This window comes from Petromyzon marinus, chromosome 23 (assembly GCF_048934315.1).
Source record: "Petromyzon marinus isolate PM22_M1 ecotype Great Lakes invasive population chromosome 23, UKy_Petmar_22M1.pri1.0, whole genome shotgun sequence".
In the NCBI taxonomy this organism is placed as follows: Eukaryota; Metazoa; Chordata; class Hyperoartia; order Petromyzontiformes; family Petromyzontidae; genus Petromyzon; species Petromyzon marinus.
The window spans coordinates 134,862-159,915 of NC_133689.1; the positions used below are offsets into that span (position 1 = coordinate 134,862).

A 25,054-nucleotide genomic window follows, 5' to 3' on the forward strand; every position below is an offset into this window, starting at 1 on the left:
AGGAAGCCAAGTTCAGTAGCGATGCTGCCTGAGGTGCAGTATGACAACCACAAGCGCAGGCAGCATTCGCATCTCCTTGCGCATCATTTTGACGATCTTGTCCACGTGAAATTTGTCTTATGCACACATATCCCTCCACGTGGAACGTGCCATCATCTCTGCCATCGTCACCCAATGAAGATGACCCCCCCTCTCTCTCCACCACTCTCCACTCTTCCCCTCGACCAGCCCCAGTATGCCACACTCAAGCATCTCAATGTGTATTCTTTGGTTCTTTCGGTAAAGTCACGTAGATAGAAGAAAAATAAGACTAAAAAACCCACTAATGTAGACGGTAGTCTGGTTCTTAATCAGAGTGAGTGTACTGGCAGTCTATAATGTAGACTGTAGCCTGGTTATTAAGTTTGGTGAGTGTACTGGCAGTCTATAATGTAGACTGTAGCCTGGTTCTTAACCTTAGTGAGTGTACTAGCAGTCTATAATGTAGACGTATTCTTGGTTCTTTAAGTCATTTAAATATAATACAAAATAAAATAAAAACAAAAACCATGACATTTCGATCGCAACATAAGCGGTCGTCATCAGGAAAAGGGGGGTTAGCCTCTAAAGGCAAACTGTTAATAAAGGTTTAGAGATGGGCGTAGCCCAAGTGTGTCAGCAGCATAGGCGGGGCAGCTAATGTTAATGTAGGAGAACGCCAACGCAGTGGGTCTACACCGATCAAAGGGCCGCTAGGCAATCATTGCACCTCGCTCCACACACCCACACTGCTGACAGTGGAGGTTGACAAGAAAACACAAATCAAGTCATGACCCAAAGTGGTTGATGACATATTTCCAATTATTGGTGAGTTTAAACTGGCCCAATATCTCTCTGATAATAACATCTCACTGTCCCCAGGTGATTTGCTCATTAGTTTTGATGTAGTTTCTTTGTTCACCAAAGTTCCTGTGCCCGATACCATTGCAATCATTGAAGATTTGGTCCAACAAGGATTGAATGCTGATGTACCGGCCCTGGTGAGACACTGCCTCACTAATACATACTTCACCTGGAATGGAACATTCTACAAACAAATGGGTTCTCCCTTATCTCCGGTTGTAGCCAATATTTTCATGGAAAAATTTGAGATGGATGCCATCTAGGCATCCACTCTATGCCCGTCCTTGTGGAAGAGGTACTAGGATGACACGTTTGTCATCTGGCCACATGGCCGATCAGCTCTGAACCAATTCCTCAACCACATAAATTTCATTCACCCAGCCATCGAATTCACCATGGAGGTAGAAAAGGATGGCATGCTACCATTCCTGGATGTCTTAATCGAAAATAGACCAGATGGCTCAATGAGCCATTCTGTCTAGAGGCAAGTAACCCATACTGACACCTATCTAAAACCTGATTCCCACCACCATCCATCCCAGAATAATTCCCTCATCAAAACGCTACACCTTATAGCTCAATGTATCTCCGACCATGAAGACCTAACCAGTGAACTCAAACACGTACACCAAACTCTCAAGGGGAATGGATATTCTGACTACACAATCCGCAAAGTCATCACCCCAACCGTGAGGAAGGAGCCATCTGAGGATCCAATCAAAACCATCACCTTGCCATACAAAGCAGGGGTAACCAAAAATATTTCCAAAATCATGAACAAACACAAGCTCCAGGCCCGATTTAACACAGTACATAAAATTCGTGATCTGATCCCATCTGTGAAGGACAAGATTCCTGACATGTAATATCCCGGCGTCTACAAACTAAGCTGTATCTGCGGCAGCAGTTACTTTGGGGAAACTAAGCGACATGTCTCGGACCGTGTTTGTGAAAATAAGGCAGATTTTAAACATGGTAGGACCAATACTTCTGCCGTGGCTGATCATTATTTTAATGTGGCTGGTTTATACGAAATTGATTTCTCTAAGACGATGGTACTTTGCAAGCCTACTGGCTATCAACAAAGATTCGTTTATGAAGCTGTCCATATACTGTATACAGACACAATTTCAACCGAGAGGATGGTTATAAACTCAGCAATCATTGGAAAGATGTCATCAACCACTACATTATAGACTGCCAGTATGCTCACTCAGGTTAAGAACCAGGCTACAGCCTACATTATAGACTGCCAGTACACTCACTCAGCTTAACCACTACAGTCTACATTATAGACTGCCAGTATGCTCACCAAACTTAATAACCAGACTACAGTCTACATTATAGGCTGCCAGTACACTCACTCCGATTAAGAACCAGGCTACAGTCTACATTAGTGTGTTTTTATTCACTTAATTTTTTATTCTTATTTTTCTTCCATCTACGTGACTTTACCGAAAGAACCAAAGAATATTAATTCCTGCAGTCACGAACGTTTTAAGTCAAAATTCATCTCAATGTGTTTTTACTTTATTTTCCTTTATTTAAATAGGCTATCTTTATACATGTATGGTAGTATTGTAAATATGTTACTGTAACCAGTGAAATATGTAGACGTAAGAATGAGGTTCAATACCGTACTCTCCCTAACCCCAACCATTTGCTTTATTTATTATGGGATTTAGAGTTACACGCTGTTTTTTTTAAGAACCACACCCCCCCATGTAAGACGAGAGGGAGCTGTACCTGGTGGGATGTGTAAACATCGCCACTAAGGAGACAACAGTGGCAGGGCGTGGTGCTGGCACCCACCCCTTCGTGTGCCGTGCCGGTCTTCATAGGTGCTCGCAAACAACACTTGCCCCAACAGACTGGTAAGGTTATACGGGGATCTTTGTTTTATCAGGCGAGGGTGCGGGCGCCGACTCGGCGGAGCTGTGCGTGCATCTGCAGCGCGTGCTGCACGGCCTGGACGCCGGTCGCTACGGCGACGTGATGCGGGAGGTGGACGTCCTGGCCGGGCAGCTCGGTCGCTACGACAACGCCTTGCGGGAAGTGGACGTGCTGCCCGGGCGCTTCTATTACCGTGGCGACGCAATGCGGGAGGTGGATGTGTTGCCCGGGCGCCCCGGGCCCACCGCTCCTTCTCCAGCCCCCGGGACCTCGTGAGCACCGCGTCCGGCCCTTTCTGTATGCACAGGCGCCGATTGCGAATGCCACTATTTCGATACCTTTGTCAATTTCCCCCCAATTTATTTCATGCCAATCGTGCATCAAGAATCCTTTTGGATCTCACGCAGAGCAGTGCAGCCGTGTTGAAGACTGGCCAGTGGAAGAGGATAACACCGAGCAATCTCTGAGATCCCTTCAAGTGACCTCTGGTCCACACACAGTAGGGGGAAGCTCTTTCCACTTGCGCTACATATGAGATTGTTGTCTATCACGTGACGGTCAACATATTTTAGCTGCAGTTTAGCCATGTTAAGTGCAAACGCAAATTTAACGTGGATTTTTTTTTGTGCATTCACCGAACTTGAGAACCCAGTTTAATCACAGGCAGCTGAAATTTGGATTTGAACTCAGGACTTCAGTGGTGCCGGCTCAGCGCTCCAACCTGCATGTCACCCAGCATGAATACCAACACTGCGTTGGCATTAATACTGGGTGACATGAGCAGCCAAACAACATCGACCCTGGTTGCCAGCCGATGCGGGTAACAAGGTCACGCAGGACGTGGTGTCACGTCGTAACCAAAGAGCGACAACTCTCAACGCCGAAGACCCTCGGACCTTCAGCTGAGGCAGGGACACTCGTCCGCATGCGTCTTTGCGTGTATATGAATATGCGTGAACATGCGTACGTACTCTTTGGGTTTTTTCGGTAAAGTCACGTAGGTAAAAAATAAATCAAATCAAATAAATGAAAAAACAACTAAATTACATCACGACGTTTCGGAGGCAACACAAGCTTCCGTCTTCAGGTGGAAACCGTCACAGCAAAATTGCTGTATCAAGTGAAGAGAGCTCTAAGATACCCGAGATTATATACAGGTTAAGGGGGGGGAGGAGCCAAGAAGGGCCGTGGGGGGGGGGCTAAGTTAAGCTGCCTTTTGTTATGCTGCAGGGGGTTTGGGGGGCGGGGAGATGGCCGTGTGCAGGTTGAAGAGCATTACATATGTGAACCAGAGGCAGGAGGTAGTATTTAAGCTGACAAACTGGTTGCCTTGCAGTATACTGCTGTAAACTATAAGGCTGCTAAAGTTTAACTTAGGTTTAACTTGGTTAAAAAAGGGGGGGGCTAATCAAGCTGGGAATAGAAACCAACTGGAAGAAATGGAAATGGCTGTACAATTATAAGGCAGCTAAAGTTTGACTTGGCTGATGACATCTTTCCAATGATTGCTTACATATAATGTGTGAATTCATGTGTGTGTAGGCTGGTCAAAGTGCGCCTAGTCTGGCTAAGCTCTGTTGTGACATCACCGCCATTTTGTGAATTGTGTATATTGAATGAACACATGTATTGTGTATTGTCTGAATACGCGCGTGTGCGTCTGTGTGTGTGTACACCTCTGTGGAGAACTGTGGCACAGTGATTAGGGCGCTGCGCTACGAACCCAGCCACCCGAGTTCGATTCCCGCTCACGACCAACAACAGTAATGATTATCTGAACCGGTCTCGAGCCTCCCCTAGGTCGACACCACCTCAAATGAGTGCTCACCATCCACCCCCTCGTGTGCCAGTCGGCCTTCATAGGTGCTCGCTAACAGCATTTGCCCCAACAGTCTAAGGCTACACGGGGGATGTTTGTCTTTGTACGTGTTTGTGAAGGATGTTGCCTCACGCTGGCACGCCTCCCCGGCGAGGCGGGCTGCCCTGGTGGTGCGTCTACGTGGGCTGGGCCTTGGTGGTGGCCACCAGCGGCGTGTCGGCCTTCTTCACCATGCTCTACGGCCTGCAGTACGGCCGCAAGCGTTCGCTCGAGTGGCTCCTCACCACCAGCATCTCCATCTTCCAAAGTATCTTCATCACTCAGCCCCTCAAGGTGCAGCGCGGGCGACATGACTTCCAATTTTTATCTGGTGGAATTCGGATCCTGATTTCAAATCAAGATCCAGGTGTCACCCCGGCCAAAGCCGCTCATGTCACCACCGCACCTCCTCGTCAATGCGTTCTACCCTCTGCCACATCTCATAGCTGCTGCTGCAGGGTAGAGACACGGCGAACTCCTAGATCTGCCCTCAGTCTCCCACCACCCGCTGCGAGGTCTTGGCCCTTGGTCGCTGGACCTGTGGAGACCGCTTCAATGCCCGTCTCGGCAACGGGCCCTCACCCATCCTTCACGCGTCTCATCCAGTGCAACCATTTTGTCAAATCATATCTACAATACTCACCTGCCATGTTTTCTTATAGACTTCTGCATTGCTTCTCCTGTCTTGCCACCAAATTTCCAGCATCTGTCTCAGACTCCTGAGCTCAAATGCCAACACCTTCTGTTCAAGCTGCAGTCAGGGTCCAAGCGCTGTAATCTGCACAATAAAGCATTTCCTCAAATACCCTCTCCTCTTAGCACTGGGACTCGTTTCACTTCTCTTCCACACTGTGTCTGCGAGTTGGGTTCACAAAGGGGCTGAGCCTCCAGCAGGCGAGCTCAGTTCCTCTGACGTGATGGGGCTGCGATCCACTCCTGAACGCAGTCCCCTCAAACTTCCACAATCAACTGCCCATGTGCGCCCGCACCCTCTGGCTCGCACACAGGTGCTGGGCTTCGCCGTCTTCTTCGCTCTGGTCCTGAAGAAGGGCGACGAGGTGGAGGATGGCGAGGAGCAGATCGAGGACGCCATCGCCGGTCAGTCGCGGTGCCGTGCGTGCACGTGTGTGTGTGTGTGAGGGTATGTGTGTGAGTATGTGTGTGCCTGGGTATTTGTACCATCGGACACTCCACCCCCACAACTCCCAATCGGTGATGGGGCAGTTGTGGAGAGAGTGGAGAGTTTCCCATACCTGGGCAGTGTGCTTATGACTGGCTCCAGTTTAACAGCAGAGGTCTCACTCCGAATCAGTCGAGCGGCAATATCTTTTCATCGGTTGCGCAACGCTGTGTGGAAGCTACCTGGTCTGCCGCTCCGCACTAAGCTTCAGGTCTTCTCGGCCACGGTCATTCCCTCCCTTCTCTACACTTGCGAAACGTGGACCCCCCCTAATGGAACATCTTCGCCGGTTAGAAACATTTAGGCTGGCCTGCCTACGATCCATCCTGGGTTTAACCAGGCTGGATTGTGTGAGGAGCTCACAAATCCTTGAAAGATCTGGGCACGGTCCTATCGGTGAGCTCCTCCGGCAGGCAAGGCTGCGTTGGCTGGGTCATGTAGCCCGCATGCCCAGCCACCGCATGCCGAAACAGCTTTTGTTCGGCCGGATCGAGGGGGCTAAACGGGCGCGGCACAGGCTAGAGAAGAGATGGAGTGATGTGGTACAGGAGGACGTGGAGCTGAGTGGACTTGCCGATGACTGGTACCAGCGGTGTCAAGATCGGCCTCTGTGGAGGAGGCTCGTGAAGGACGCTACTGGGCAGTTGGAGGCAGTTGCCCTCCAACAACAACGGAGGGCGGAGGAGCGATGCTCACAACAATGAGCGGAACGCCGGGTGGCTAAAGCACAGCAGGTTGGCACAGTAGGGGGCACAGGTGGTGCATCAGCCAGTCATCTCAGTCAGTCGACCCGTGGCACCTGGGTCTGCCCCGTGACCTCCTGCCAGCGGGCATTCAACACTTCACGTGGCCTCAAGGTGCACATGGCCTGGCACAAGCGTCGTGGTGATGTCACCGCCACTTAGTGGCGAATGGCAGTTGTTGTTGTTGTGTTCAGTGTGTGTGTGTGTGAGTCTGTCTTTGTGTTCAGTGTGCGTGTGTGAGTCTGTTTGAGTGTTCAGTGCATTTGAGTTTGTCTGTGTGTGTGTGTGTGCAGTGCCTGTGAGTCTGTCTTTGTGTGAGTTCAGTGCGTGTGTGTGAGTCTGTGTGTTCAGTGCGTATGAGTCTGTGTGTGTGTTCAGTGTCCAGCAAAACAACCCCCTACCTCCTCGTCGTGCCGGACGGGCAACACTGTCGTGGGTAGTGCTGTGGGGGGAGGGCCATTTCCGATTGGCCTTTCCCCTCATGGCGTTTGTGACCACCACAGCGGCCAAAAGGGGGCTCTGGACAGGTGCGAGAGGCTGGTAACCCCTCCAGCTTCAATTAATTACCGCTAAACCACAACGGAAACATTTAATTAATAAGCTTGTGCCGGAGGCCCCGGGGGGACAGGCGTCTATGACATCTCCTGGCCAAACCCCATTTGGTGGAGCCAGGAGACTGAATCCTTAACCTCGGGGCTCCTCCAGAAACAACAAAAAACCACTACATGTGGCCATGTGGAATGTTCGAATGCTCACTGCTGAGGAGAGGCTGCCACTCCTCTGCCGGGCGCTGGACCGGTACTGCCTGGATCTCTGTGGTATTCAGGAGGTCCGGTGGACCGGCTCTCGCTCCTGCCACCATGAGGGATGGACAGTCCTCTTCTCGGGGCAGGAGACTGCTAAACAACAGGGAGTGGCTCTTCTTCTGAACAAAAGAATAAAGGGGGCGTGGGAGCGTGGCGGTGAGGTGTGGGAAGCTGTAAGCCCCAGGCTACTTTGGGCTCGCCTTCCCATTAACTTGAGGCGAGGAGTGCTCATGGTTACTTATGCCTCCACTGAAGACGAACATTCGTGGAGGGATACAGGTGTAGTGAGTCCAACTGAGTCGCAGACGTTGTCTTGGGAGCAATACTATTTATTCAATAACTCAACATAACGTAACAAAACCTACACTTGGGTGTTGAATGCTCATCTAGCCACGCTATGCTATCCTGGCCCGGACCACAAGCTGGGTCCCGGACCGCGTGGCTAGAGGCTTCTTTTACCCGACGTGAATCTTCATCACCAGCAACACGAAGAACCCCGAGCCCCTCACGGAGCCCCCGTTATATCGGCCCGGGCTGGGGCTGGCTCTGCCCCTCGCCCCGCCCACCTTCTAAATCTCTCGAGCTCTTTCCCAAAGGCTCCCCAAGAGCTCTTTTATACCACGTGACCGCCCAGCGGCCCCCGTCCACCGGTAGCCCCCCTCCAATATCATCCGGTCACGTGTCGGCAGGTCAACAAGCGTATCGTGCCCCAACGTAACCCTGGCTGGCTGACACTCCCTCTCGCTCCATCACCGGGAGCCCGCACCGCACACTGTACGTGGTGCCTCCGCGCTGACCAGCGCTCACCCAAGCCCCGCTAGGGCTGGTACTATGCCCAGTAAGCGGGCTACACATAATGCCAACACATTATCCGCCCTGGTTTCGTAAGGCCGGCACCACACAGTGACAATCACAGTCACTACACAGGCAAGGGCGATGAGTCAGATGCCTTCTATGACCTCCTGTCACAGGTGCTAGCTAAAGTGGCCCCTCAGGATAGTCATCTTGTTGGGTGACTTCAATGCCCGAGTTGGTCATGATGCTGGCACCTGGTCTGGAGTGATTGGAAGGCATGGGCCAGATCAGCTCAATAACAACGTTAGGAGGCTTCTAGATTTTTGTGCAGCCCATGCGCTTGTAATTACCAACACGCTGTTCCGGCATCGGCGCATCCACACAACATCATGGATGCATGCCGGGTCCAAGCAAGAACATCTGCTGGACTACATAGTGATGGAACAACTGATGCGGGCCCATGTCCTTGACACCAGGACCTACCGTGCAGCTGATCTGCCCACTAACCATCGACTTGCCATCTTTAAGATGTGCCTGCCATTCTTCCACTCCAGTGGTGGGTGTACACCCAGGACCCCATTCAAACCCTTCGTGGCATGGTCTTAGCTAGCTGATTAAAGTTGCAAGCGAGAATTTCATCATCGCTTGCGGCTGGGGTTGGCATCGTCTCCCACTCCTCCTGATGTCGAGGGTAAATGGGCGAGGTTTAGGACTGTGACTCATGCAGCTGCAATGACTGCTTTCGGTATGCGGTCCAGACCTCCCCAGAGACCCTGGCTGACAGAGGAGGTGTTCAGGATGGTTGAGAAAAAGCGACAGGCCCACTCTAATCGTCTACAGCATCCCACGTCAGAGAATGAGGAGGCTTACCGCAGCCTTCGCTCGGAGGTTCAGAGAGCCGTGAGGCGCTGCAAGGATGGGTGGTGGTCGCGGGTTGCTGAGATGGAGTCTGCCTCAGTGACCCGCGATCACAGATCCTTATTTAACTCCATCAAAAAAGTTACCTGCAGCGCCACACCTATTACCATCATTGGGGAAAAAACGGTGATCCAATCTCCGACCCCCAGGAACAGGTTTGCAGATTTGCTGAGCATTTCTGTGAGGTCCTGGGCGAGGGGAAATCCCTCAGCCAGGAAAACATCGTGGCTCAATGTGGGAATGACCCTGCTGAGGCTACGGCGCCTCAAATATTGCAAGAAGAAGTCACCCCCTGTGAGTGGCTGGCTGAGGTGCCATCTGTTGAGGAAGTACTGAAGGCGATCCAGAGTCTGAGACCAGGAAAGGCACCGGGCAGAGATTATCTCCAAAGTGAAATGCTGAGGGAGGGTGGCGTTTGTGCACAGACTGCCCTACATGACATCATAACAACAGTCTGGACCACTGGACGGGTTCCGCAGGATTGGAAGGATGCCCTGGTGGTCCCCCTCTTTAAGAAGGGGAACCGCACCGACTGTAACAACTACAGGGGCATCTCACTCCTCAGTGTGCCGGGAAATGTCCTGTCAAGGATTATTCAACATCGCCTTGCTAGGCGCGCTGAGGAGAGGCTTGCGGAGCCCCAATGCGGTTTAAGGAAAGGGCGGTCCTGCACAGATGCCATATTTTCTGTCCGTCTGCTACAGCAGAGGTGTAGGGAATTCCAACAAGATCTACATCTCTGCTTTATTGACCTGGTCAAAGCCTATGATACCATCAGTAGGCCTGGGCTCTGGGTTGTTCTTCGTGCTTTTGGAGTCCCTGACCTTCTGCTCTTGATCATTAAGGACCTTCATGATGGTGAGCGGGCCCAGGTAAAACTACGTGGCAGAGAATCAGAGCCATTCCCTGAACTTCTTGGGATGCGACAGGGATGTCCTCGAGCTCCCACATTATTTAACATCTATTTTTACCACGTAGTTCATGAAGCCTTCAATAGCTGTACCAGGGGAATTTCCATTTGGTACAGATATAATGGGAGGCTGATCGATGCCCGGGTGCGGTCAAGGGATGGCTCCCTATTGGTCAACCACGTTATGTATGCCGATGATTTGGTAATTGCTGCTCATTCAGAGGAGGAGTTGGAGACGCTGCTGCTGAAACTGGAGCGAGTCACTAAGAGATGGGGCCTTACCATCAGCCCCACCAAAACTAAGCATCTGCCTGGGTATTTTTTTACCATCGGACACTCCACCCCCTCAACTCCCAATCGGTGATGGGGCAGTTGTGGAGAGAGTGGAGAGTTTCCCATAGATGGGCAGTGTGCTCATGACCGGCTTTGGTTTAACAGCAGAGGTCTCACTCCGAATCAGTCGAGCGGCAATATATTTTCATCGGTTGCGTAACGCTGTGTGGAAGCTACCTGGTCTGTCGCTCCGCACGAAGCTTCAGGTCTTTTCGGCCAAGGTCATTTCCTCCCTTCTCTACGCTTGCGAAACGTGGACCCCCCTAATGGAGCATCTTTGCCGGTTACAAACATTTAGGCTGGCCTGCCTACGATCCATCCTGTGTTTAACCAGGCTGGATTGTGTGAGGAGCTCACAAATCCTTGAAAGATCTGGGCAAGGTCCCATCGGTGAGCTCCTCTGGCAGGCAAGGCTGCGTTGGCTGGGTCATGTAGCCCGCATGCCCAGCCACCGCATGCCGAAACAGCTTTTGTTCGGCCGGATCGAGGGGGCTAAACGGGCGCGGCACGGGCTAGAGAAGAGATGGAGTGATGTGGTATAGAAGGACGTGGAGCTGAGTGGACTTGCCGATGACTGGTACCAGCGGTGTCAAGATCGGCCTCTGTAGAGGAGGCTCGTGAAGGACGCTACTGGGAAGTTGGAGGCAGTCGCCCTCGAACAACAACGGAGGGCGGAGGAGTGACGCTCAAAACAACGAGCGGAGCGCCGAGAGGCTAAAGCACAGCAAGTTAGCACAGTAGGGGGAACAGGTGGTGCATCAGTCGGTCATCTCAGTCAGTCGACCCGTGGCACCTGGGTCTGCCCCGTGACCTCATACCAGCGGGCATTCGACATTTCACGTGGCCTCAAGGTGCACATGGCCTGGCACAAGCGTCGTGGTGACGTCACCGCCACTTAGTGGCGAATGGCGGTTGTTGGTGTTGTGTGGTTGTTGTTCAGTGTGCACGGAGTGGTATTGGTAAGCGCGCTGTGCTCCGAACCCGGCGACCCGAGTTCGATTCCCGCTCTCGGCCATCATCAGTGACGATTATCTGAACCGGTCCGGGGACTCCCCTAGGTCGACTCAGCTTCAAATGAGTACCTGGTGCGGTGTGCAGTAAACATCGCCACTGGGGAGACAAAGGCGCCCGGGCGTGGTGCTGGCCACCCACCCCCTCGTGTTGTGGCGGCCTTCGTAGGTGCTCGCTAACAGCACTTGTCCCAAGTCTGTTGCAGGCTATAGGGGGATCTTTGTCTTTGTGTGTGCGCGTACGTGTGTAGCGTGGAAGTGGAGTTTGTATGTTCTCTCCCTAGTGTGCAGTGTGCATGTGTGTATGAGTGTGCGTGTGAAATTGTAGTTTACCAGTGTGTAGTTGTGTATACTGTATACACAGCACTTGCCTCGACAGTCTGTTAAACCTATATGGATAATATTTGTCTTTGTACACGCGTGTGTAGGTGTTCGCAGTCTGTAGTGGGCTATACGGGGGTCTTTGTCTGTGGGTGTATGTATGTATCTAGATGCGTTATGTGTACGTTAATGTAGCGTAAATTGTTTAACGTGTTTCTTGGCGGTTTGTTGCGCGATTTCGCGTGCGTGCGATTCAACACGTGCGTCTGTGTACAGTATTTGTATTTTTGTGTTCTTTGTCCTCGTGTGTGTATCTGTGTGCGTATGTTGTCTCTGTGCATGATTATGCGTGCATTGCTTTAATGTCTAATACTGTGTACAGTTGTGTGTCGACCAGCCTAGTGTGGCTTACTGCAGAGTGTTTAGTCGGTGGAATACTGTAGCGTGTGGTGTACAGTGTGTTCAATTGGGCGCAGACACATCTAAGCGCCTGCCTGGGTATTTTGCACCATCAAACACTCCGGCCCCTCAAGTTCCCATTGGTGATGGAGCAGCCCGACTTATTTATTTATTTTGGTATAGCCCTGTGAGCCAATCGGCTCTTGAATCGGGTGCAACCACAACAAACAAAAAACATGAACAAGAATAGTGTGGAGAGTTTTCCATACGTGGGCAGTGTGCGTATGACCAGCTCCGCTTTTACAGCAGAGGTCTCCGAATCAGTCGGGCGGCAATCTTTTCATTAGCTGCGTAATAATGTGGAAGCTACCTGGTCTGTCGCTCCGCACGAAGCTTCGGGTCTTCTCGGCATGCCCTCCCTTCTCTGCGCTTGTAAAACGTTGACCCCTCTAATGGAACATCTGCGCTGGTTAGAAACATTCAGGCAGGCTGCGTTGGCTGGGTCATGTAGCCCGCATGCCCAGCCGCTGCTTGCCCAAACAATTTTTGTTTGTCCAGATAGATGGGGCTAAACAGGCATGACACTAAAAACTTTCGTGATTGCAGGAATTCATGTTCTTGTTTCTTTCGGTAAAGTTACATAAATAGAAAAAAACTGAAAAAATTATAAGATTAAATAAAAAGCGGTCTTCATCAGATGGATGAAGACCGCTTGTGTTGCGATCGAAACGTCGTGGGTTTTTTGCTTTTATTACTTTCAATTTATTATTTTAAATTCATCTGATACATTTTTTATTCTATTTTCATTTTTTTTTATTCTATTTACGTGACTTTACCGAAAGAACCAATAATAGCCATGACACGGGCTGGGGAGGAGATGGACAGATGCGCTACGGGAGGATGTAGAGCTGAGTGGAATTGCCGAAGACTGGTACCAGTCGTGTCAAGATCGACCTCTATGGAGGAGGTTCGTGAAGAACGCTACTGGTCAGTTGGAGACAATCACCCTCTAACATCAACGGAGGGCAGAGGCGTGACACAACAGCGAGCAGAGTGCCGGGGGGCTAAAATGTAGCAAGTTGGCACGGTCGGGGGCACAGCTGGTGCATCAGTCAACCCATGGCACCTGGGTCTATCCCGTGACCTGTCAGGGAGCCTTCAACACTTCAGGTGCCCTTAAAGTGCACCTGGCCTGGCACCAGCACTGTGGTGACGTCACCGCCACTTAGTGGTGAATGGCCGGTGTTGTGTGGGGGAGTGGCAGTGCAATGGTAAGTGCACTGCACGACGAACCCAGCTACATGAGTTCGATTCCTGCTTATGACCTACATCGGTGACATATCTTAACTATTCCTGACCCTCCCCTCGGTCGAGCCAGCCGGGCGTGGTGCCAGCCACCCCCTTGTGTGCTGTGTCGGCCTTCATAGTCCGTTAAGGCTACAGGAGATGTGTGTGTATCCGCGTCACTACAGACCAGCGGAGCCGAGCGTTGGAGCCGGGTGCCCAGAAGGCAGAGCGGAGCCGCATAGTTTACACTCCTCCATCGAGCACACGCATGGAGCAGCTCAAGAGGCAGCACGAAAAGGAGCAGCGCATGTACGGCCTACTCCGGGAAATCCTGGGTCAGCTCTCCCACTCGCCTACTCGCACCCTCCTTCTCACAGGCTCTTCTTGGCACTCCTCTCTCTACCGGGAGAGACCCTAGCTGAGTAATTTTGTGTGCGTCCTTACGTTAACGCCCTGCCGTTCAGTGGGGCTGGGAATGCTGAGCAAGCCACGTGTCGGCTGGGATCTGTTTGCATTACTCCTGCGCCAGTCGCTATGCCAATCTCCATGCCAGTTTCTTTCCCAATTGCCATCTTTATGCTTTGCAATCGTGCCAATTACCGTGTTAATTGCTTTGTTGATTCTTGTGCCATGCACTATTTACTCTGCCAACCTCTAAAAATTGCTATGTCGATCTCTGTGCCAATTGTCACACCAATCTGTGTTATGATCGCTGTGCCTGCAGTGTACATGTGCTTTCTCTGGGTGCTGCTGCTCGTGGCATACGGCCAGCGTGACCCCCACGCCTACCACCTGAACCGCGCACTTAGCGCCAGCCTGGTTGGGGAGCTGGGCAAGGGCCCCATCAGCCTCCGGGACGTGTTCTCCTGGGCCAACACGACGCTGCTACCCTCGCTGTTCGGGGAGCACCCAGGTGAGCGCGGGCACCCTGGTGCTGATGCGACGTCACTGTGGCCAAAGCCCTTGATGCCACCACCGCACCTCCTCGCTACGGACGTGTTGTCCCCTCCGCCTGATCCTGCAGCTGTTGGACAACGGACATGCGGCGACCTGCAAGATCTGCCCTGATAGTCTCATCCCATCATCTGGCCTTAGGTCTTCACCGAGGTCGCTGGTTTTATGAAGACCACTCTGATGCCCGTCTCGACAATCGACCTTCCCCCATCATGCACACGTGGCCCCACACAGCACAGTTGTGTTTTAATGATCATATATACGACACTCACCTGCCATGTTGTCCATGTAGCGCTATGCACACCACATGGACATCGTGCGGTCAGTTGGCGCCCGCGATTCGTGCACGTTCTTCTCTGGCAAATGTCAGTGCTCATGTAATCCGTCAGCAGGCGCCTTCTCCCCTGGTACTTACTGTCGCACTGCAGAAAAATCCTAAGTATTTCAGGCACTCTACCGCAGTCCTGGGACAGCTATATCTGAGCTCATTCAGGATCAGCGCACGACGAAATGTGCCCGCAGTTGCATGATGCCAAACGCTTATCGCACTCGGCCACTAGTGACATTGATATTGTTTTGACTTCCTGGTTGCTGACCTGAAGATGCTCAACGCAGCTTCAAGTGAAACCTTGCATCTAATTGCTCAACTTGTGAGGATTGCTCTTCCACCACAGGTGTGATCTTAAAGGATAATAATTGGCACATTTAATGTGTGTACACTTCGTAATTGTGGCGGAGAGTTTCACAACAAAAACTTGGCCAGACCATTACGTGGCCCAACCCTAAAACCAAGAATGGCTCGTGATGCTGGCTGCGTTAGGTTCAACAACAGTTCTACTGAATCCGAAATCAGATTTTTTTTTTTTTAATTTGACACTCATCTTGAGCCCGTTTTAATTCATGACCACACTCGAAGCCTAAATAGGCACTCGCCAATAACCATGGCACCGTGCTAACCAGAGGCGGTGTCGTTCCCACGGCGTGGGGCACAGGCTTCCTGGTGGGGGGCACGGCGCGCCTCGTGGGGGCCGTGAGGCTGCGCCAGCTACGCGTGGCGCCCGGGCGCTGCCACGTAGCTCCGCCGCTCTCCAGCATCAGTCCCCCATGCCGCGCGCTCTACTCCTGGGAGGACGAGGACACGCGGCACTACCACGGAGCGCAGTGGGCTAAGCAGCCGCAGCTCAATGCCACGGTGGCACCCCGCTCACCCGACTCTACCCTCCTCCAAATCCTCATGCCCCACCTCCTCTCCTCCCCATCTTCCCCTTCCCCCCCTCTCTTCTTCCACTGGGGTAATAGACATGCAATCTCTGTGTTCACAGATAGCTCGATTAACATCCACCACAGCAGTGGTCGGTGTGTGTGTGCATAATCCTCGTGTGTGTGCGTGGTATGTAATATGATGCATGGTGTATGATTTGTGGAGTGGTAGTGTAGCTGTTAGTGCACTCCCCTATGAACCAGCGACCCGAGTGTTAAATTCATGCTAATGGCCAACACCACTGACGATTATCACGGGCATTGGGCCTCCCCTAGGTTTAATCTGTTTCAAATGAGTACCTGGTGAAATGTGAAAAAACATCGTCACTGGGGAGACAAAGGCGGACAGGCGTTGTGCTGGCCACCCACCCCCTCCCTTCCTCGTGTACCATGCCAGCCTTTATAGGTGCTCACTAACAGAATTTGCCCCAACAGTCTGTTAAGGCTATACGGGGGATCTTTGTCTTTGGTGTATAGTGTGGTGTATATGATGTGTGGTATGTGGTATGTGTCTGATGTGTGGTGTTGTGTATGTGGTGTTGTGTATGTGGTGTACAGTACGTGGTGTATAGTATGGGGTGTGTGTGACGTGGTGTGGTACCCTCAGGGTGGTGACGCCGGTGAGCTCTTGGCCGGTGTGTGGCTCTACCGCAGCCAGGCCAAGTCGAGGTCATTCCCGTTGTGGGGCCGCCTGGCGTTCTACCGGGGCGGAGGTTATGTGGCTGAGCTGGGCACGGATCGTGGCCACGCTCAACGGTGCTGCCTCTACCACTGCACTGAGCACCACACTCGGCACTGTACTCATCCCCACCCTCAACACCACTCGGCACTGCACCAAACACCACACATAGCATCGCACTAATCCCAACCCTCAGCACCACATTCTGCACCGCACACTAATCCCAACCTTCAGCACAGAACTCGGCACCACACAAATCCCAACCCTCAACACCACACTGAGCACTGCATGTGACGCATCAGGTGTGCCGTGCATGAGTTCTGATATGTGCTATGGGGATGTGTGTATCTCCGTGTGCTGAATCTCCGCATGCTATACTCAGGCTGCTGCAGGTACTATTTGACAGCAGCTGGCTGGACACGCGCACCAGGGCCGTGCTGCTCGAACTCACCGTCTACAACGCCAATGTCAACCTCTTCACCACGGCCGCCGTCGTCATGGAAACCAACGGCCTGGGTGAGAAGAGGGCGCCAGAACAGCCATCATTCTCGCTTCGCTGCTGGTCGAAGCCTCTAGCCTGAGGCCAGTAGGGCATGGAACCAATGAGTGTTCATACACGTATATGCATCATCATGCAATGCAGTAATCGTCATTTCATCATCAGCAGCCATGGTCAATCCACTGCTGGCTGAAGGCCTCCAATGGCTAATGATGACTGTGTTGCATCATACAGCTATGTGTATCCCATGTGCACTCCGTGCCACGTGTGTTCCGTACAGTTTTTACTCTGTGTCACGTGTACTATGTACACTATGTATCACGTGCACTTCACAGCACGTGCACTCCATGCCACGTGTATTCCATACCACGTGTACTCCATGCCTCGTGCTATGCTTTCACAGGAGGTTTCCTGCCCTGGGTGGAGCTGCACAGCCTGCGCCTGTATCAGTACACGGGGTCTCTGCACATCTTTGTGATGATGGCTGAGATAATCTATTACCTCTTCATCATCTACTACATGGTGGTGCAGGTGTGTGGCAGATGTCCATCGACATAAAGCAAACAGTCCCTCGAGCGCGAAGAGCCGGGTGGCTGTGTGGTGACTCACTAGGCCCGGTTCACTCCGCAGCTATTGGGCTACATCGGCAGCAATAGCAGCAGCAGCTTCTCTGTGAACGTCTCTATCACCGGAGCGAGTGATCGCGCAGCTGGTTGCTCCCCTGGAGACGGATTCCACTGTCACGCATCGATCGGCTCGGATATTCGTAACGACGCATTTAATTGCTTTCACATTAGTGAAACTAAGATCGGTTGCACGATCATGAACGTTGACCGTTGGAGTAAACTGAGGAGAGGAGGCCACTTCGTGCTTGGCAGAGTTATTGTGATAGAAATCAGCGATAAATAAAATTTATAACACAGCAATAGATGAGACAACTTTTACAACTATTCACCAGTAACCAATGCAGAAGCAACGGCACCGACGGAGCGAGTCACCAGCGCAAATTCGCTTCTAAACCGGGAATCGTGTTGCTCAACCAATAATAGCTCAGATATGGATAATGCCGCTGTGGGAGGTTACGTTGATAACACTCAGGTGCGGCGGACTCAGCTTTAGACCGTGGGGGACATGCGCCGGCCCAGGTGGGGGCGTCCATCAGTAAGTGGCCCGTACCTTCCTGACTGCAGGTCAAGGCGGTGCGCAGGCTGGGTTGGCGCTACCTGCGCTGCCGCTGGAGTCTGCTGGAGGTGGCCATCATCGTGCTGAGCTGGGCCGGCCTGGCGCTCTTCACCAAGCGCCTGTTGCTGGGGCAGCGCGACGTCGCCCTGCACCTGAAAAACCCCAACCGGTGGGCACGGGTGGACGCACACACACACACGTGTACACACACACACAGGCGTGTAAACACACAACACAGGAGTGAGCAGCTCACAATAAAAATGTTGGAGTTCAAATCCTGATTGCAGATTGATGCAGCCCATCATCCTTCTACAGTTAATAAAAGGAATACCACTTTGTGGGAAGTCAATAGTCGCTGTCCTATAGACTCACTCCCTCTACACACGCACACACACACATGAGCGTGTGTGTAAGTATATATGGATATACACACATGCACACGCGCACTTCCACATGTACACCCAAGTACATGCACACACTCCCGTACAGACGACACCCACATATGCACGCACACAAGCACATGTACACATGAACGCACACGTACACAAGCAACGACGCACATCCAAGCTACACTGGAGCCTGCGTTGCTCGGGGTCAGGGTTCATTGATGCCGATGCTGCTTCGGCATTATCTCCCAGGTTCGTGAGCTTCTATGAGACGGCGCTAGCCGACTCGGCGCTGGGCTATGTGCTGGCGCTGCTGGTGCTGCTGGGCACTGTGAAGCTGTGGCGGCTGCTGCGCCTTAATCCCAAAATGTGCCTGCTGACGGGCGCACTGGCACGCGCCGGGCGCGATATGGCGAGCTTCCTCACCGTGCTGCTCGTCGCGCTGGGGGCGTATGCGCTGTCGGTAAGCACAAAGACAAAGGTCCCCTGTATAGCCTTTAACACTGTTATCTATTAAGACCGGCACAGCACACGAGGGGGTGGGTGGTCAGCACTATGCCTGGCCGCCATTGTCGATCTAGGGCAGGCCCAAGACCATTTCAGATTTTAGCCACTGTTATTGGTTGTGAGCAAGAATCACACTCCACTTACCGGTTACGAAGCACAACTCGCTAACCACTGCGATCCCCAAGCATGCTCAAATACACACATACACATGTACGCTCACACATACATGCACATACGTGCAGAAAAGGTCTTGAGAGGGGTCCGCTGTACAAAACGGGCTGAGGAGCACTACTGTGAGGGCCATCTTGCAGTCACAACTGAGTCATATGTTAGTGTCTGTGTGTTAACGTAGAAGGGGAGCGGTGGGTTAGCAGTTAGAGTGCTGTGCTACGGACCCAGCAACCCCAGTTCGATTGCTACTCACGGCCAACAACTGTGACGATTATGTGAACCAGTCCTGGACCTCTCCTAGGTCGACTCAGTCTTAAATGAGTACCTGGTGTGGTGTGTAAACATGGCCACTGCTAACGTATGTCCGTGTGTTAAAGTGTCTGTGTGTTAATGTGTAGCGAGTGGTAGTGTAGTGGTTTGCATACTGCGGCGGCCCAAGTTTGATTCTTGCTCATGGCTAACACTGGTTACGGATATCTGATGGGTCATGGGCCTCCTCCAGGTTTGACTCAGCTTTAAAAATGAGTACCCGGTGCGATGTATACACATCATCATCGGGAAAACAATGTCAGCTGGGCGTGGTGCTGCCCATCTACCCCGCTCATGCACCGTACCAGTCTTCATAGGTGCTCTGCAACAGCACTTGCCTCAACAGTCTGTTAAGGCTATATGGGAGATCTTTGTACGTGTTAATGTGAGGATCGATGCCCCCCTTGGTGGCGAGGGTGTGGGAGACGAGTGTGACGGTTGGTGCCCCGCTGCCACTGACGTGTTGTGCGCAGTGCCACGTGATGTTCGGCCGGTGCCTGGAGAACTATAAAAGCGTGTGGGATTCACTCCAGACGCTTGTCAGCCTCCAGCTGGGGGCATTCAACTACCGGGAGGTGAGTCACCCTATGAGATGAGTCACCGTGTGAGGTAAGTAACCCTGTGAGGTGAGACTCCCTGTGAGGTGAGTCACCCTGTGAGGTGAGTCATCCTGTAAGGTGAGCCTCCCTGTGAGGTGAGTCACCTTGTGAGGTTAGTCATGCTGTAAGGTGAGTCTCCCTGTGAGGTGAGTCACCTTGTGAGGTGAGTCACCCTGTGAGGTGAGTCATCCTATGAGGTGAGTCATCCTGTGAGGTGAGTCTCCCTGTGAGGTGAGTCATCCTGTGAGGTGAGTCACCCTGTGAGGTGAGTCTCCCTGTGAGGTGAGTCACCCTGTGAGGTGAGTCACCCTGTGAGGTGAGTCTCCCTGTGAAATGTGTCTCCCTGTGAGGTGAGTCCCAAGATTTGAGATTCAACAGTTCATCATTAGACGTTCCTCCGATATTCCAAAGGGTTTATTCCTTTGCTCACAGTCCGCACACAGGGATACGTGCCTTCCACTCTCAAGGTCAGAGATATGCGTTTGTCCTCACTTCCTTGACTGCCCGAATTCACATTCCTTGGCCTTGTAAGGTTATGTAACGGCGAGATGTGATGTAATATTAAGGTGCACAACGTCCGTGTTAATACTATGTATGCGAAGCAACACCCCGCCATGTGGATTGCAGCCTGGCCCCAGTAAGTGTGTGGACTCCCTATGATGTTGACTCATTGTTGCCAAGCTCTAAATTTTTAACGTTACCCCAATAGCAATGAAGGGGAAAATTGTTTGAATCTGTGTGGAGGCGTCCTATGTCTGCGGCTCACGGAAGGGGGGGCGAACTCTCGGCTTGGAATTTCCCCTCCCCTCTTGGTGACCTATGCGGCTGTGTTTCATCAAATAGGTTGTTTGTCATTTGGCAAGCTGGAGATTTTTCAGATAGTCGCTAACCCCTCTTCGCCCCGGAGTTTATTATTTATTTGCTTAAAAATGGCCTTTTTACGATCTCCATCTGCTGTTTACTGGGATGAGGTAGCTTGACGGTTCAAGGGTGCTATTATTTATTTATTGACTATTAAAAAACATATCGGCAAATATTATTATTGATATTAATTGTGGAAAAAGGGCCTATACAAGTCATCCTGTGAGGTGAGTCATCCTGTGAGGTGAGTCACCCTGTGAGGTGAATCACCTTGTGAGGCGAGTTACCCTGTGAGGTGAGTCACCCTGTGAGGTGAGTCAACTTGTGAGGTGAGTCATCCTGTGAGGTGAGTCATCCTGTGAGGTGAGTCACCTTTTGAGGCGAGTTACCCTGTGAGGTGAGTCACCCTGTGAGGTGAGTCACCCTGTGAGGTGAGTCATCCTGTGAGGTGAGTCACTCCGTAAGGTGAGTCACCCCTTGAGTTGAGTCTCCTCGTGAGGTCAGGCTTCTGACGAGATGTCACCTCGTGAGGTGTCATCCTGTGAGATGAGTCACCCTGTCCACCCTCTGGAGCTCATCAGTCAGGGTTTCTTGTTCAGCTGACACAGCCACTCCTCTTGCTCAGTGGTGGTGAACTTGACACGGTTCACTGAAGCACACGGCGAGAAGACCAATAGGCCTGGACGCCGATCGCTGAGTCTCTGTTATTGAGATACGTTTGAGGTTGTCACCTGCCATGACATGCGAATCAGACACATGGACGAGAACAAAAACGTGGAGCAAAATCTGAAAAGTGCACAAATGAGCGCAGAGTGGCACTTGATTTTAATTTACACCGAGATAAAAAACGAGGAGCACGCGGATTAGAGGATGTGTGCAGGACGCGTTGTGACCAGAATGGACGATGGCCAGTGGGCAAGACTAACAGCAGAGTGGCAGCCAAAGGAGATAATATAATGCATTCGACATAACGTCTTCCAAGGAAATGGAGCCATGAAGTCGGCTCGCATGCAGGTGCTTGTTAGATTACTAAGTTGCGGCATTGTGAGAGCTGGCAACGGCTCGGGGAGGTCTTCATCCAGCAGTGGATAGATCATAGATGGTGTTGCAAGGGAGAGCTGGGACTGATGTGCGCATGGCGGTGTCTCCGCAGGTGATGGAGGTGAGCCCTGTGCTCGGACCCCTCCTCATTGGCTCCTGCATCATCTTCATGAGCTTCACCCTCCTCAATCTCTTCATCTCCGTCATCCTTGTCGCCTTCGCCGAGGAGCAGCAGTTGCACGAGGTGAGCGTTGGTGTCCCACAAGCCTTGAATAAACCCGTTCCCTCCCCCTCACCTCCCCAGTTCCTCCCTTGCGTCTCCCCAATTCATCGCTGTTATCTCCCGTTCCCCTCCCTCCCCAGTCTCCCACCAGTACCAGCATGATAGCATGTGTGTTCGGAAAGCGGTAGTGTAGTGGTTAGCACACTGCTATGAATCCGGTGACGCGAATTCGATTCCCAACCACGGCCAACATCAGTGGTGGGTGATATCTGAACTGGTTCTGGGCCTCTCCTAGACCGACTCAGCCTTGCATTAGTAGCTGCTGCGGTAAGCAGCACTGAGATGAGAATGGTGGGCTGGTGTGGTTCTGATCACACCAACCTTTCGTGCACTATTTTGACCCAAATTGTTTCTCGCTAATAGCGCTTGCCCCAAAAGTATGTTCAGGCTATTTGGGTGATCTTGTATTTGTGAGAACACAGCATTTGGGTGTGATTGTGCATGTGTGAGCATGTTGTGTGTTACCATGCTTTTCTGGGTAGTGTTTTTGTGAGCACACGTGTCCGCGTGTCTGTCCAGGCCTCGGAGGAGGAGGAGATCGTGTCTCTGCTGCTCGCTAAAATCTACAGCTTCTGCGGCATCCGTAAACCAGCGAGTGCAGCCGCCTGATTAGCTCCCCTGTGCTTTCCTACTCTCCCACGTGCACCCCTACTCCCAATACTCCTCCACTCATCACCCACATCCCCTATTCACCCCTTACTCAAGCTACCACATCTCTGGCTTAACTGGGACACAGTAAACCGGTAGCCCCTCCCTCTCTTGGTCAGCCACACCCCACGTTACATAGCCACGCCCACAAGCAACACCACCCAAAGGTTCTAGATTTGAAGCTTTCGTGACTGCAAGGATTCATACTCTTTGTTTTTTCGGTAAAGTCACGTAGGTAAAATAAAATTTAAAATAAAAGAAAACAACTAAATTAAATCACGACGTTTCAGAGGTAACACAAGCTTCCGTCTTCAGGTGGAACAGTCACAGCAAGATAGCTATCTTGCTGCGTTTAGTTTTATTTTCAATTTTTTTACCTACGTGACTAGGCCTCGGCAAGGTAAGGTAAAAGGTAAAAACAACGAGCCTACCTTTACCCTACCTTTTACCTTACCACAATACAATCACTCTACCCTACCTTTTACCCTTCAGCAGGTAAGGTAAAAGGTTAAAAGCAACGAGCCTACCTTTACCCTACCTTTTACCCTTACCCCATACAAATTACCCGATTACAGGATAATTACTGAGGTACTACACAGGAAAAAGGTTTATAACAGGTAAATGCTAGGTAGAGTGCTTTATTCATCTATAGAATATTCTCGATTATTCCAATTTTACACGCTTTCTTTAAACTCACTCTGTTGTTGTATCCTCAAATCTTGTAACTCAATTTTAACACACTTCCCAATGTGGTTTCGACTGCGAACTTGGTATACTTATGTCATACTTATGACAAGACTATATTCTATCATTAAAAATAAAATAAAAATATTTTTAAACATTATTTTTTATGTTATGTTTCGGCTTGGGTCTAATTGTCCACTGTTAACTGACGTTGGCTGTAATTGGCCACGGTCCCTTACGTTGTGGCGAGCTTCGGGGCCACTTCTTGGAGTCGTGGAGTTCTGCCATTACTCATAGATTTCATAACAGCGTGTTTTTAAAAATTTTTTTTTAAATATTACTTATTAAATGGAGGCCACGGACTGCGCCACGAAGCTTTTAGCGGTAAACAAGGCACCATATTTACCGGGTAATACTTCGCGCTACCTTTACCCTACCGGGCAATTTTTCCGAGCTACCTTTACCCTACCCTTTACCTTAACCCTTGGCATGTCGACACCTTTACCCTTTTACCCGGTAAAAAAGGTAAATTACCTTACCTTGCCGAGGCCTATACATAACTTTACCAAAAAAAACAAAGAGTACCACCCAAAGGGTCCGCCCACTAAAGGCCGAGCCCATTGCTCACAGGCCCCACTCACTACTCAGCATCTGATCTAGGCCCCACCCATGACACGGGGTGCTCCGCCCTTTGCCCGCGTGGGGACCAAGACGTTTTAAACCAGGAACCAAGCATGTGGGGAGTGAGACACCGGGACAGATTTTTTGAACTTGGACTGTCCCAGCCAAACCAGGATGTATGATAGCTTTACCCTCACTCCTCCACTCTCTCCTCCACCACACTCGCCTCACACCACATATATCTTGGAAAATAATCACACGGAGGTGTGTGTTCCCGCGAGCTTCACCGGTAGTCAGCTGTAGTTAGGGGTAGTTGACCGTAGTTATGGGCAGTCGGGGGTAGTCAGGCGTCTGTGCTGTTCTCTGAAGAATGGACGGCGCTTGCCCCGGGTAACATCCGGAAGCGTGACTTGCCGCTACCCGCACCGTGACAAGGTGCTCCAACCGATGAGCCCACGCCACCGCGTGATCACAAATAATAAATCACCACGTACACCAAGACCCAGTGTCCATCTCGTGTATTTCCTGTCTCCCTTGTGCTCGAAGTGCTGAAGTCCCCTAAGCTGGGGTCATGGGGTTGGGTCTCTAAGATGGGTTCCATAATCACGAGTTTTAACTGCTGAGTATCTGGGTTTCTCAGTGACCAAAGTCTCCCAAGTTAGGAGCCTGTGAAACTCCCGAGTCATGAAATCACTGAGTTTCTCCATCTGCTCCTTTGGCTTCTGTTTCTTGGGGATCATTGGCCAGAGAATGTTAACAAAGCCCTGTGGGCCCCAGGAAATCTGGGCCATAATTTCTGCCAACTAGCGGGCAATCATGGCTTCACCTTTGCGTTTGACCCTGGATGCGGGTGCTGCTGGAGGACCCCTCACTGTGGAAAATATTTTTAGAGAAGTCTCAGAATCTAACCTTCTTGGCGCTCATCAACATTCACAAGCAGCCCTCCCATAGTCCCCTCAATTTCACATTGTGACGTATCAGTGGGGAATCCTAGAAAAGAGTGAGTATGGGATACCAAGAGCTGCCTCATCGGTG

At 51.4% G+C, this 25,054-nt stretch overlaps 1 protein-coding gene across 4 annotated transcripts in view; it reads left to right on the forward strand.

Annotated features, from left to right (window-relative positions):
- Nucleotides 1-24,520, forward strand: part of LOC116945100 (polycystin-1-like protein 2) — a 69,868-nt gene extending 45,348 nt beyond the window's left edge. For all 4 annotated transcript variants that reach the window (XM_032959211.2, XM_032959208.2, XM_032959209.2 and 1 more), the window contains exons 35-48: nucleotides 2,789-3,047; nucleotides 4,714-4,927; nucleotides 5,641-5,731; nucleotides 13,521-13,670; nucleotides 14,060-14,248; nucleotides 15,282-15,481; nucleotides 16,157-16,305; nucleotides 16,611-16,744; nucleotides 17,131-17,258; nucleotides 17,918-18,078; nucleotides 18,548-18,758; nucleotides 19,756-19,857; nucleotides 21,896-22,027; nucleotides 22,586-24,520. In XM_032959211.2, coding sequence (XP_032815102.2) covers nucleotides 2,789-3,047; nucleotides 4,714-4,927; nucleotides 5,641-5,731; nucleotides 13,521-13,670; nucleotides 14,060-14,248; nucleotides 15,282-15,481; nucleotides 16,157-16,305; nucleotides 16,611-16,744; nucleotides 17,131-17,258; nucleotides 17,918-18,078; nucleotides 18,548-18,758; nucleotides 19,756-19,857; nucleotides 21,896-22,027; nucleotides 22,586-22,675 — 2,210 coding nt within the window. In that variant the 3' untranslated portion in view covers nucleotides 22,676-24,520. The remainder of the gene's footprint in view (nucleotides 1-2,788; nucleotides 3,048-4,713; nucleotides 4,928-5,640; nucleotides 5,732-13,520; nucleotides 13,671-14,059; nucleotides 14,249-15,281; nucleotides 15,482-16,156; nucleotides 16,306-16,610; nucleotides 16,745-17,130; nucleotides 17,259-17,917; nucleotides 18,079-18,547; nucleotides 18,759-19,755; nucleotides 19,858-21,895; nucleotides 22,028-22,585) is intronic.
- Nucleotides 24,521-25,054: the final 534 nt, after the last annotated feature.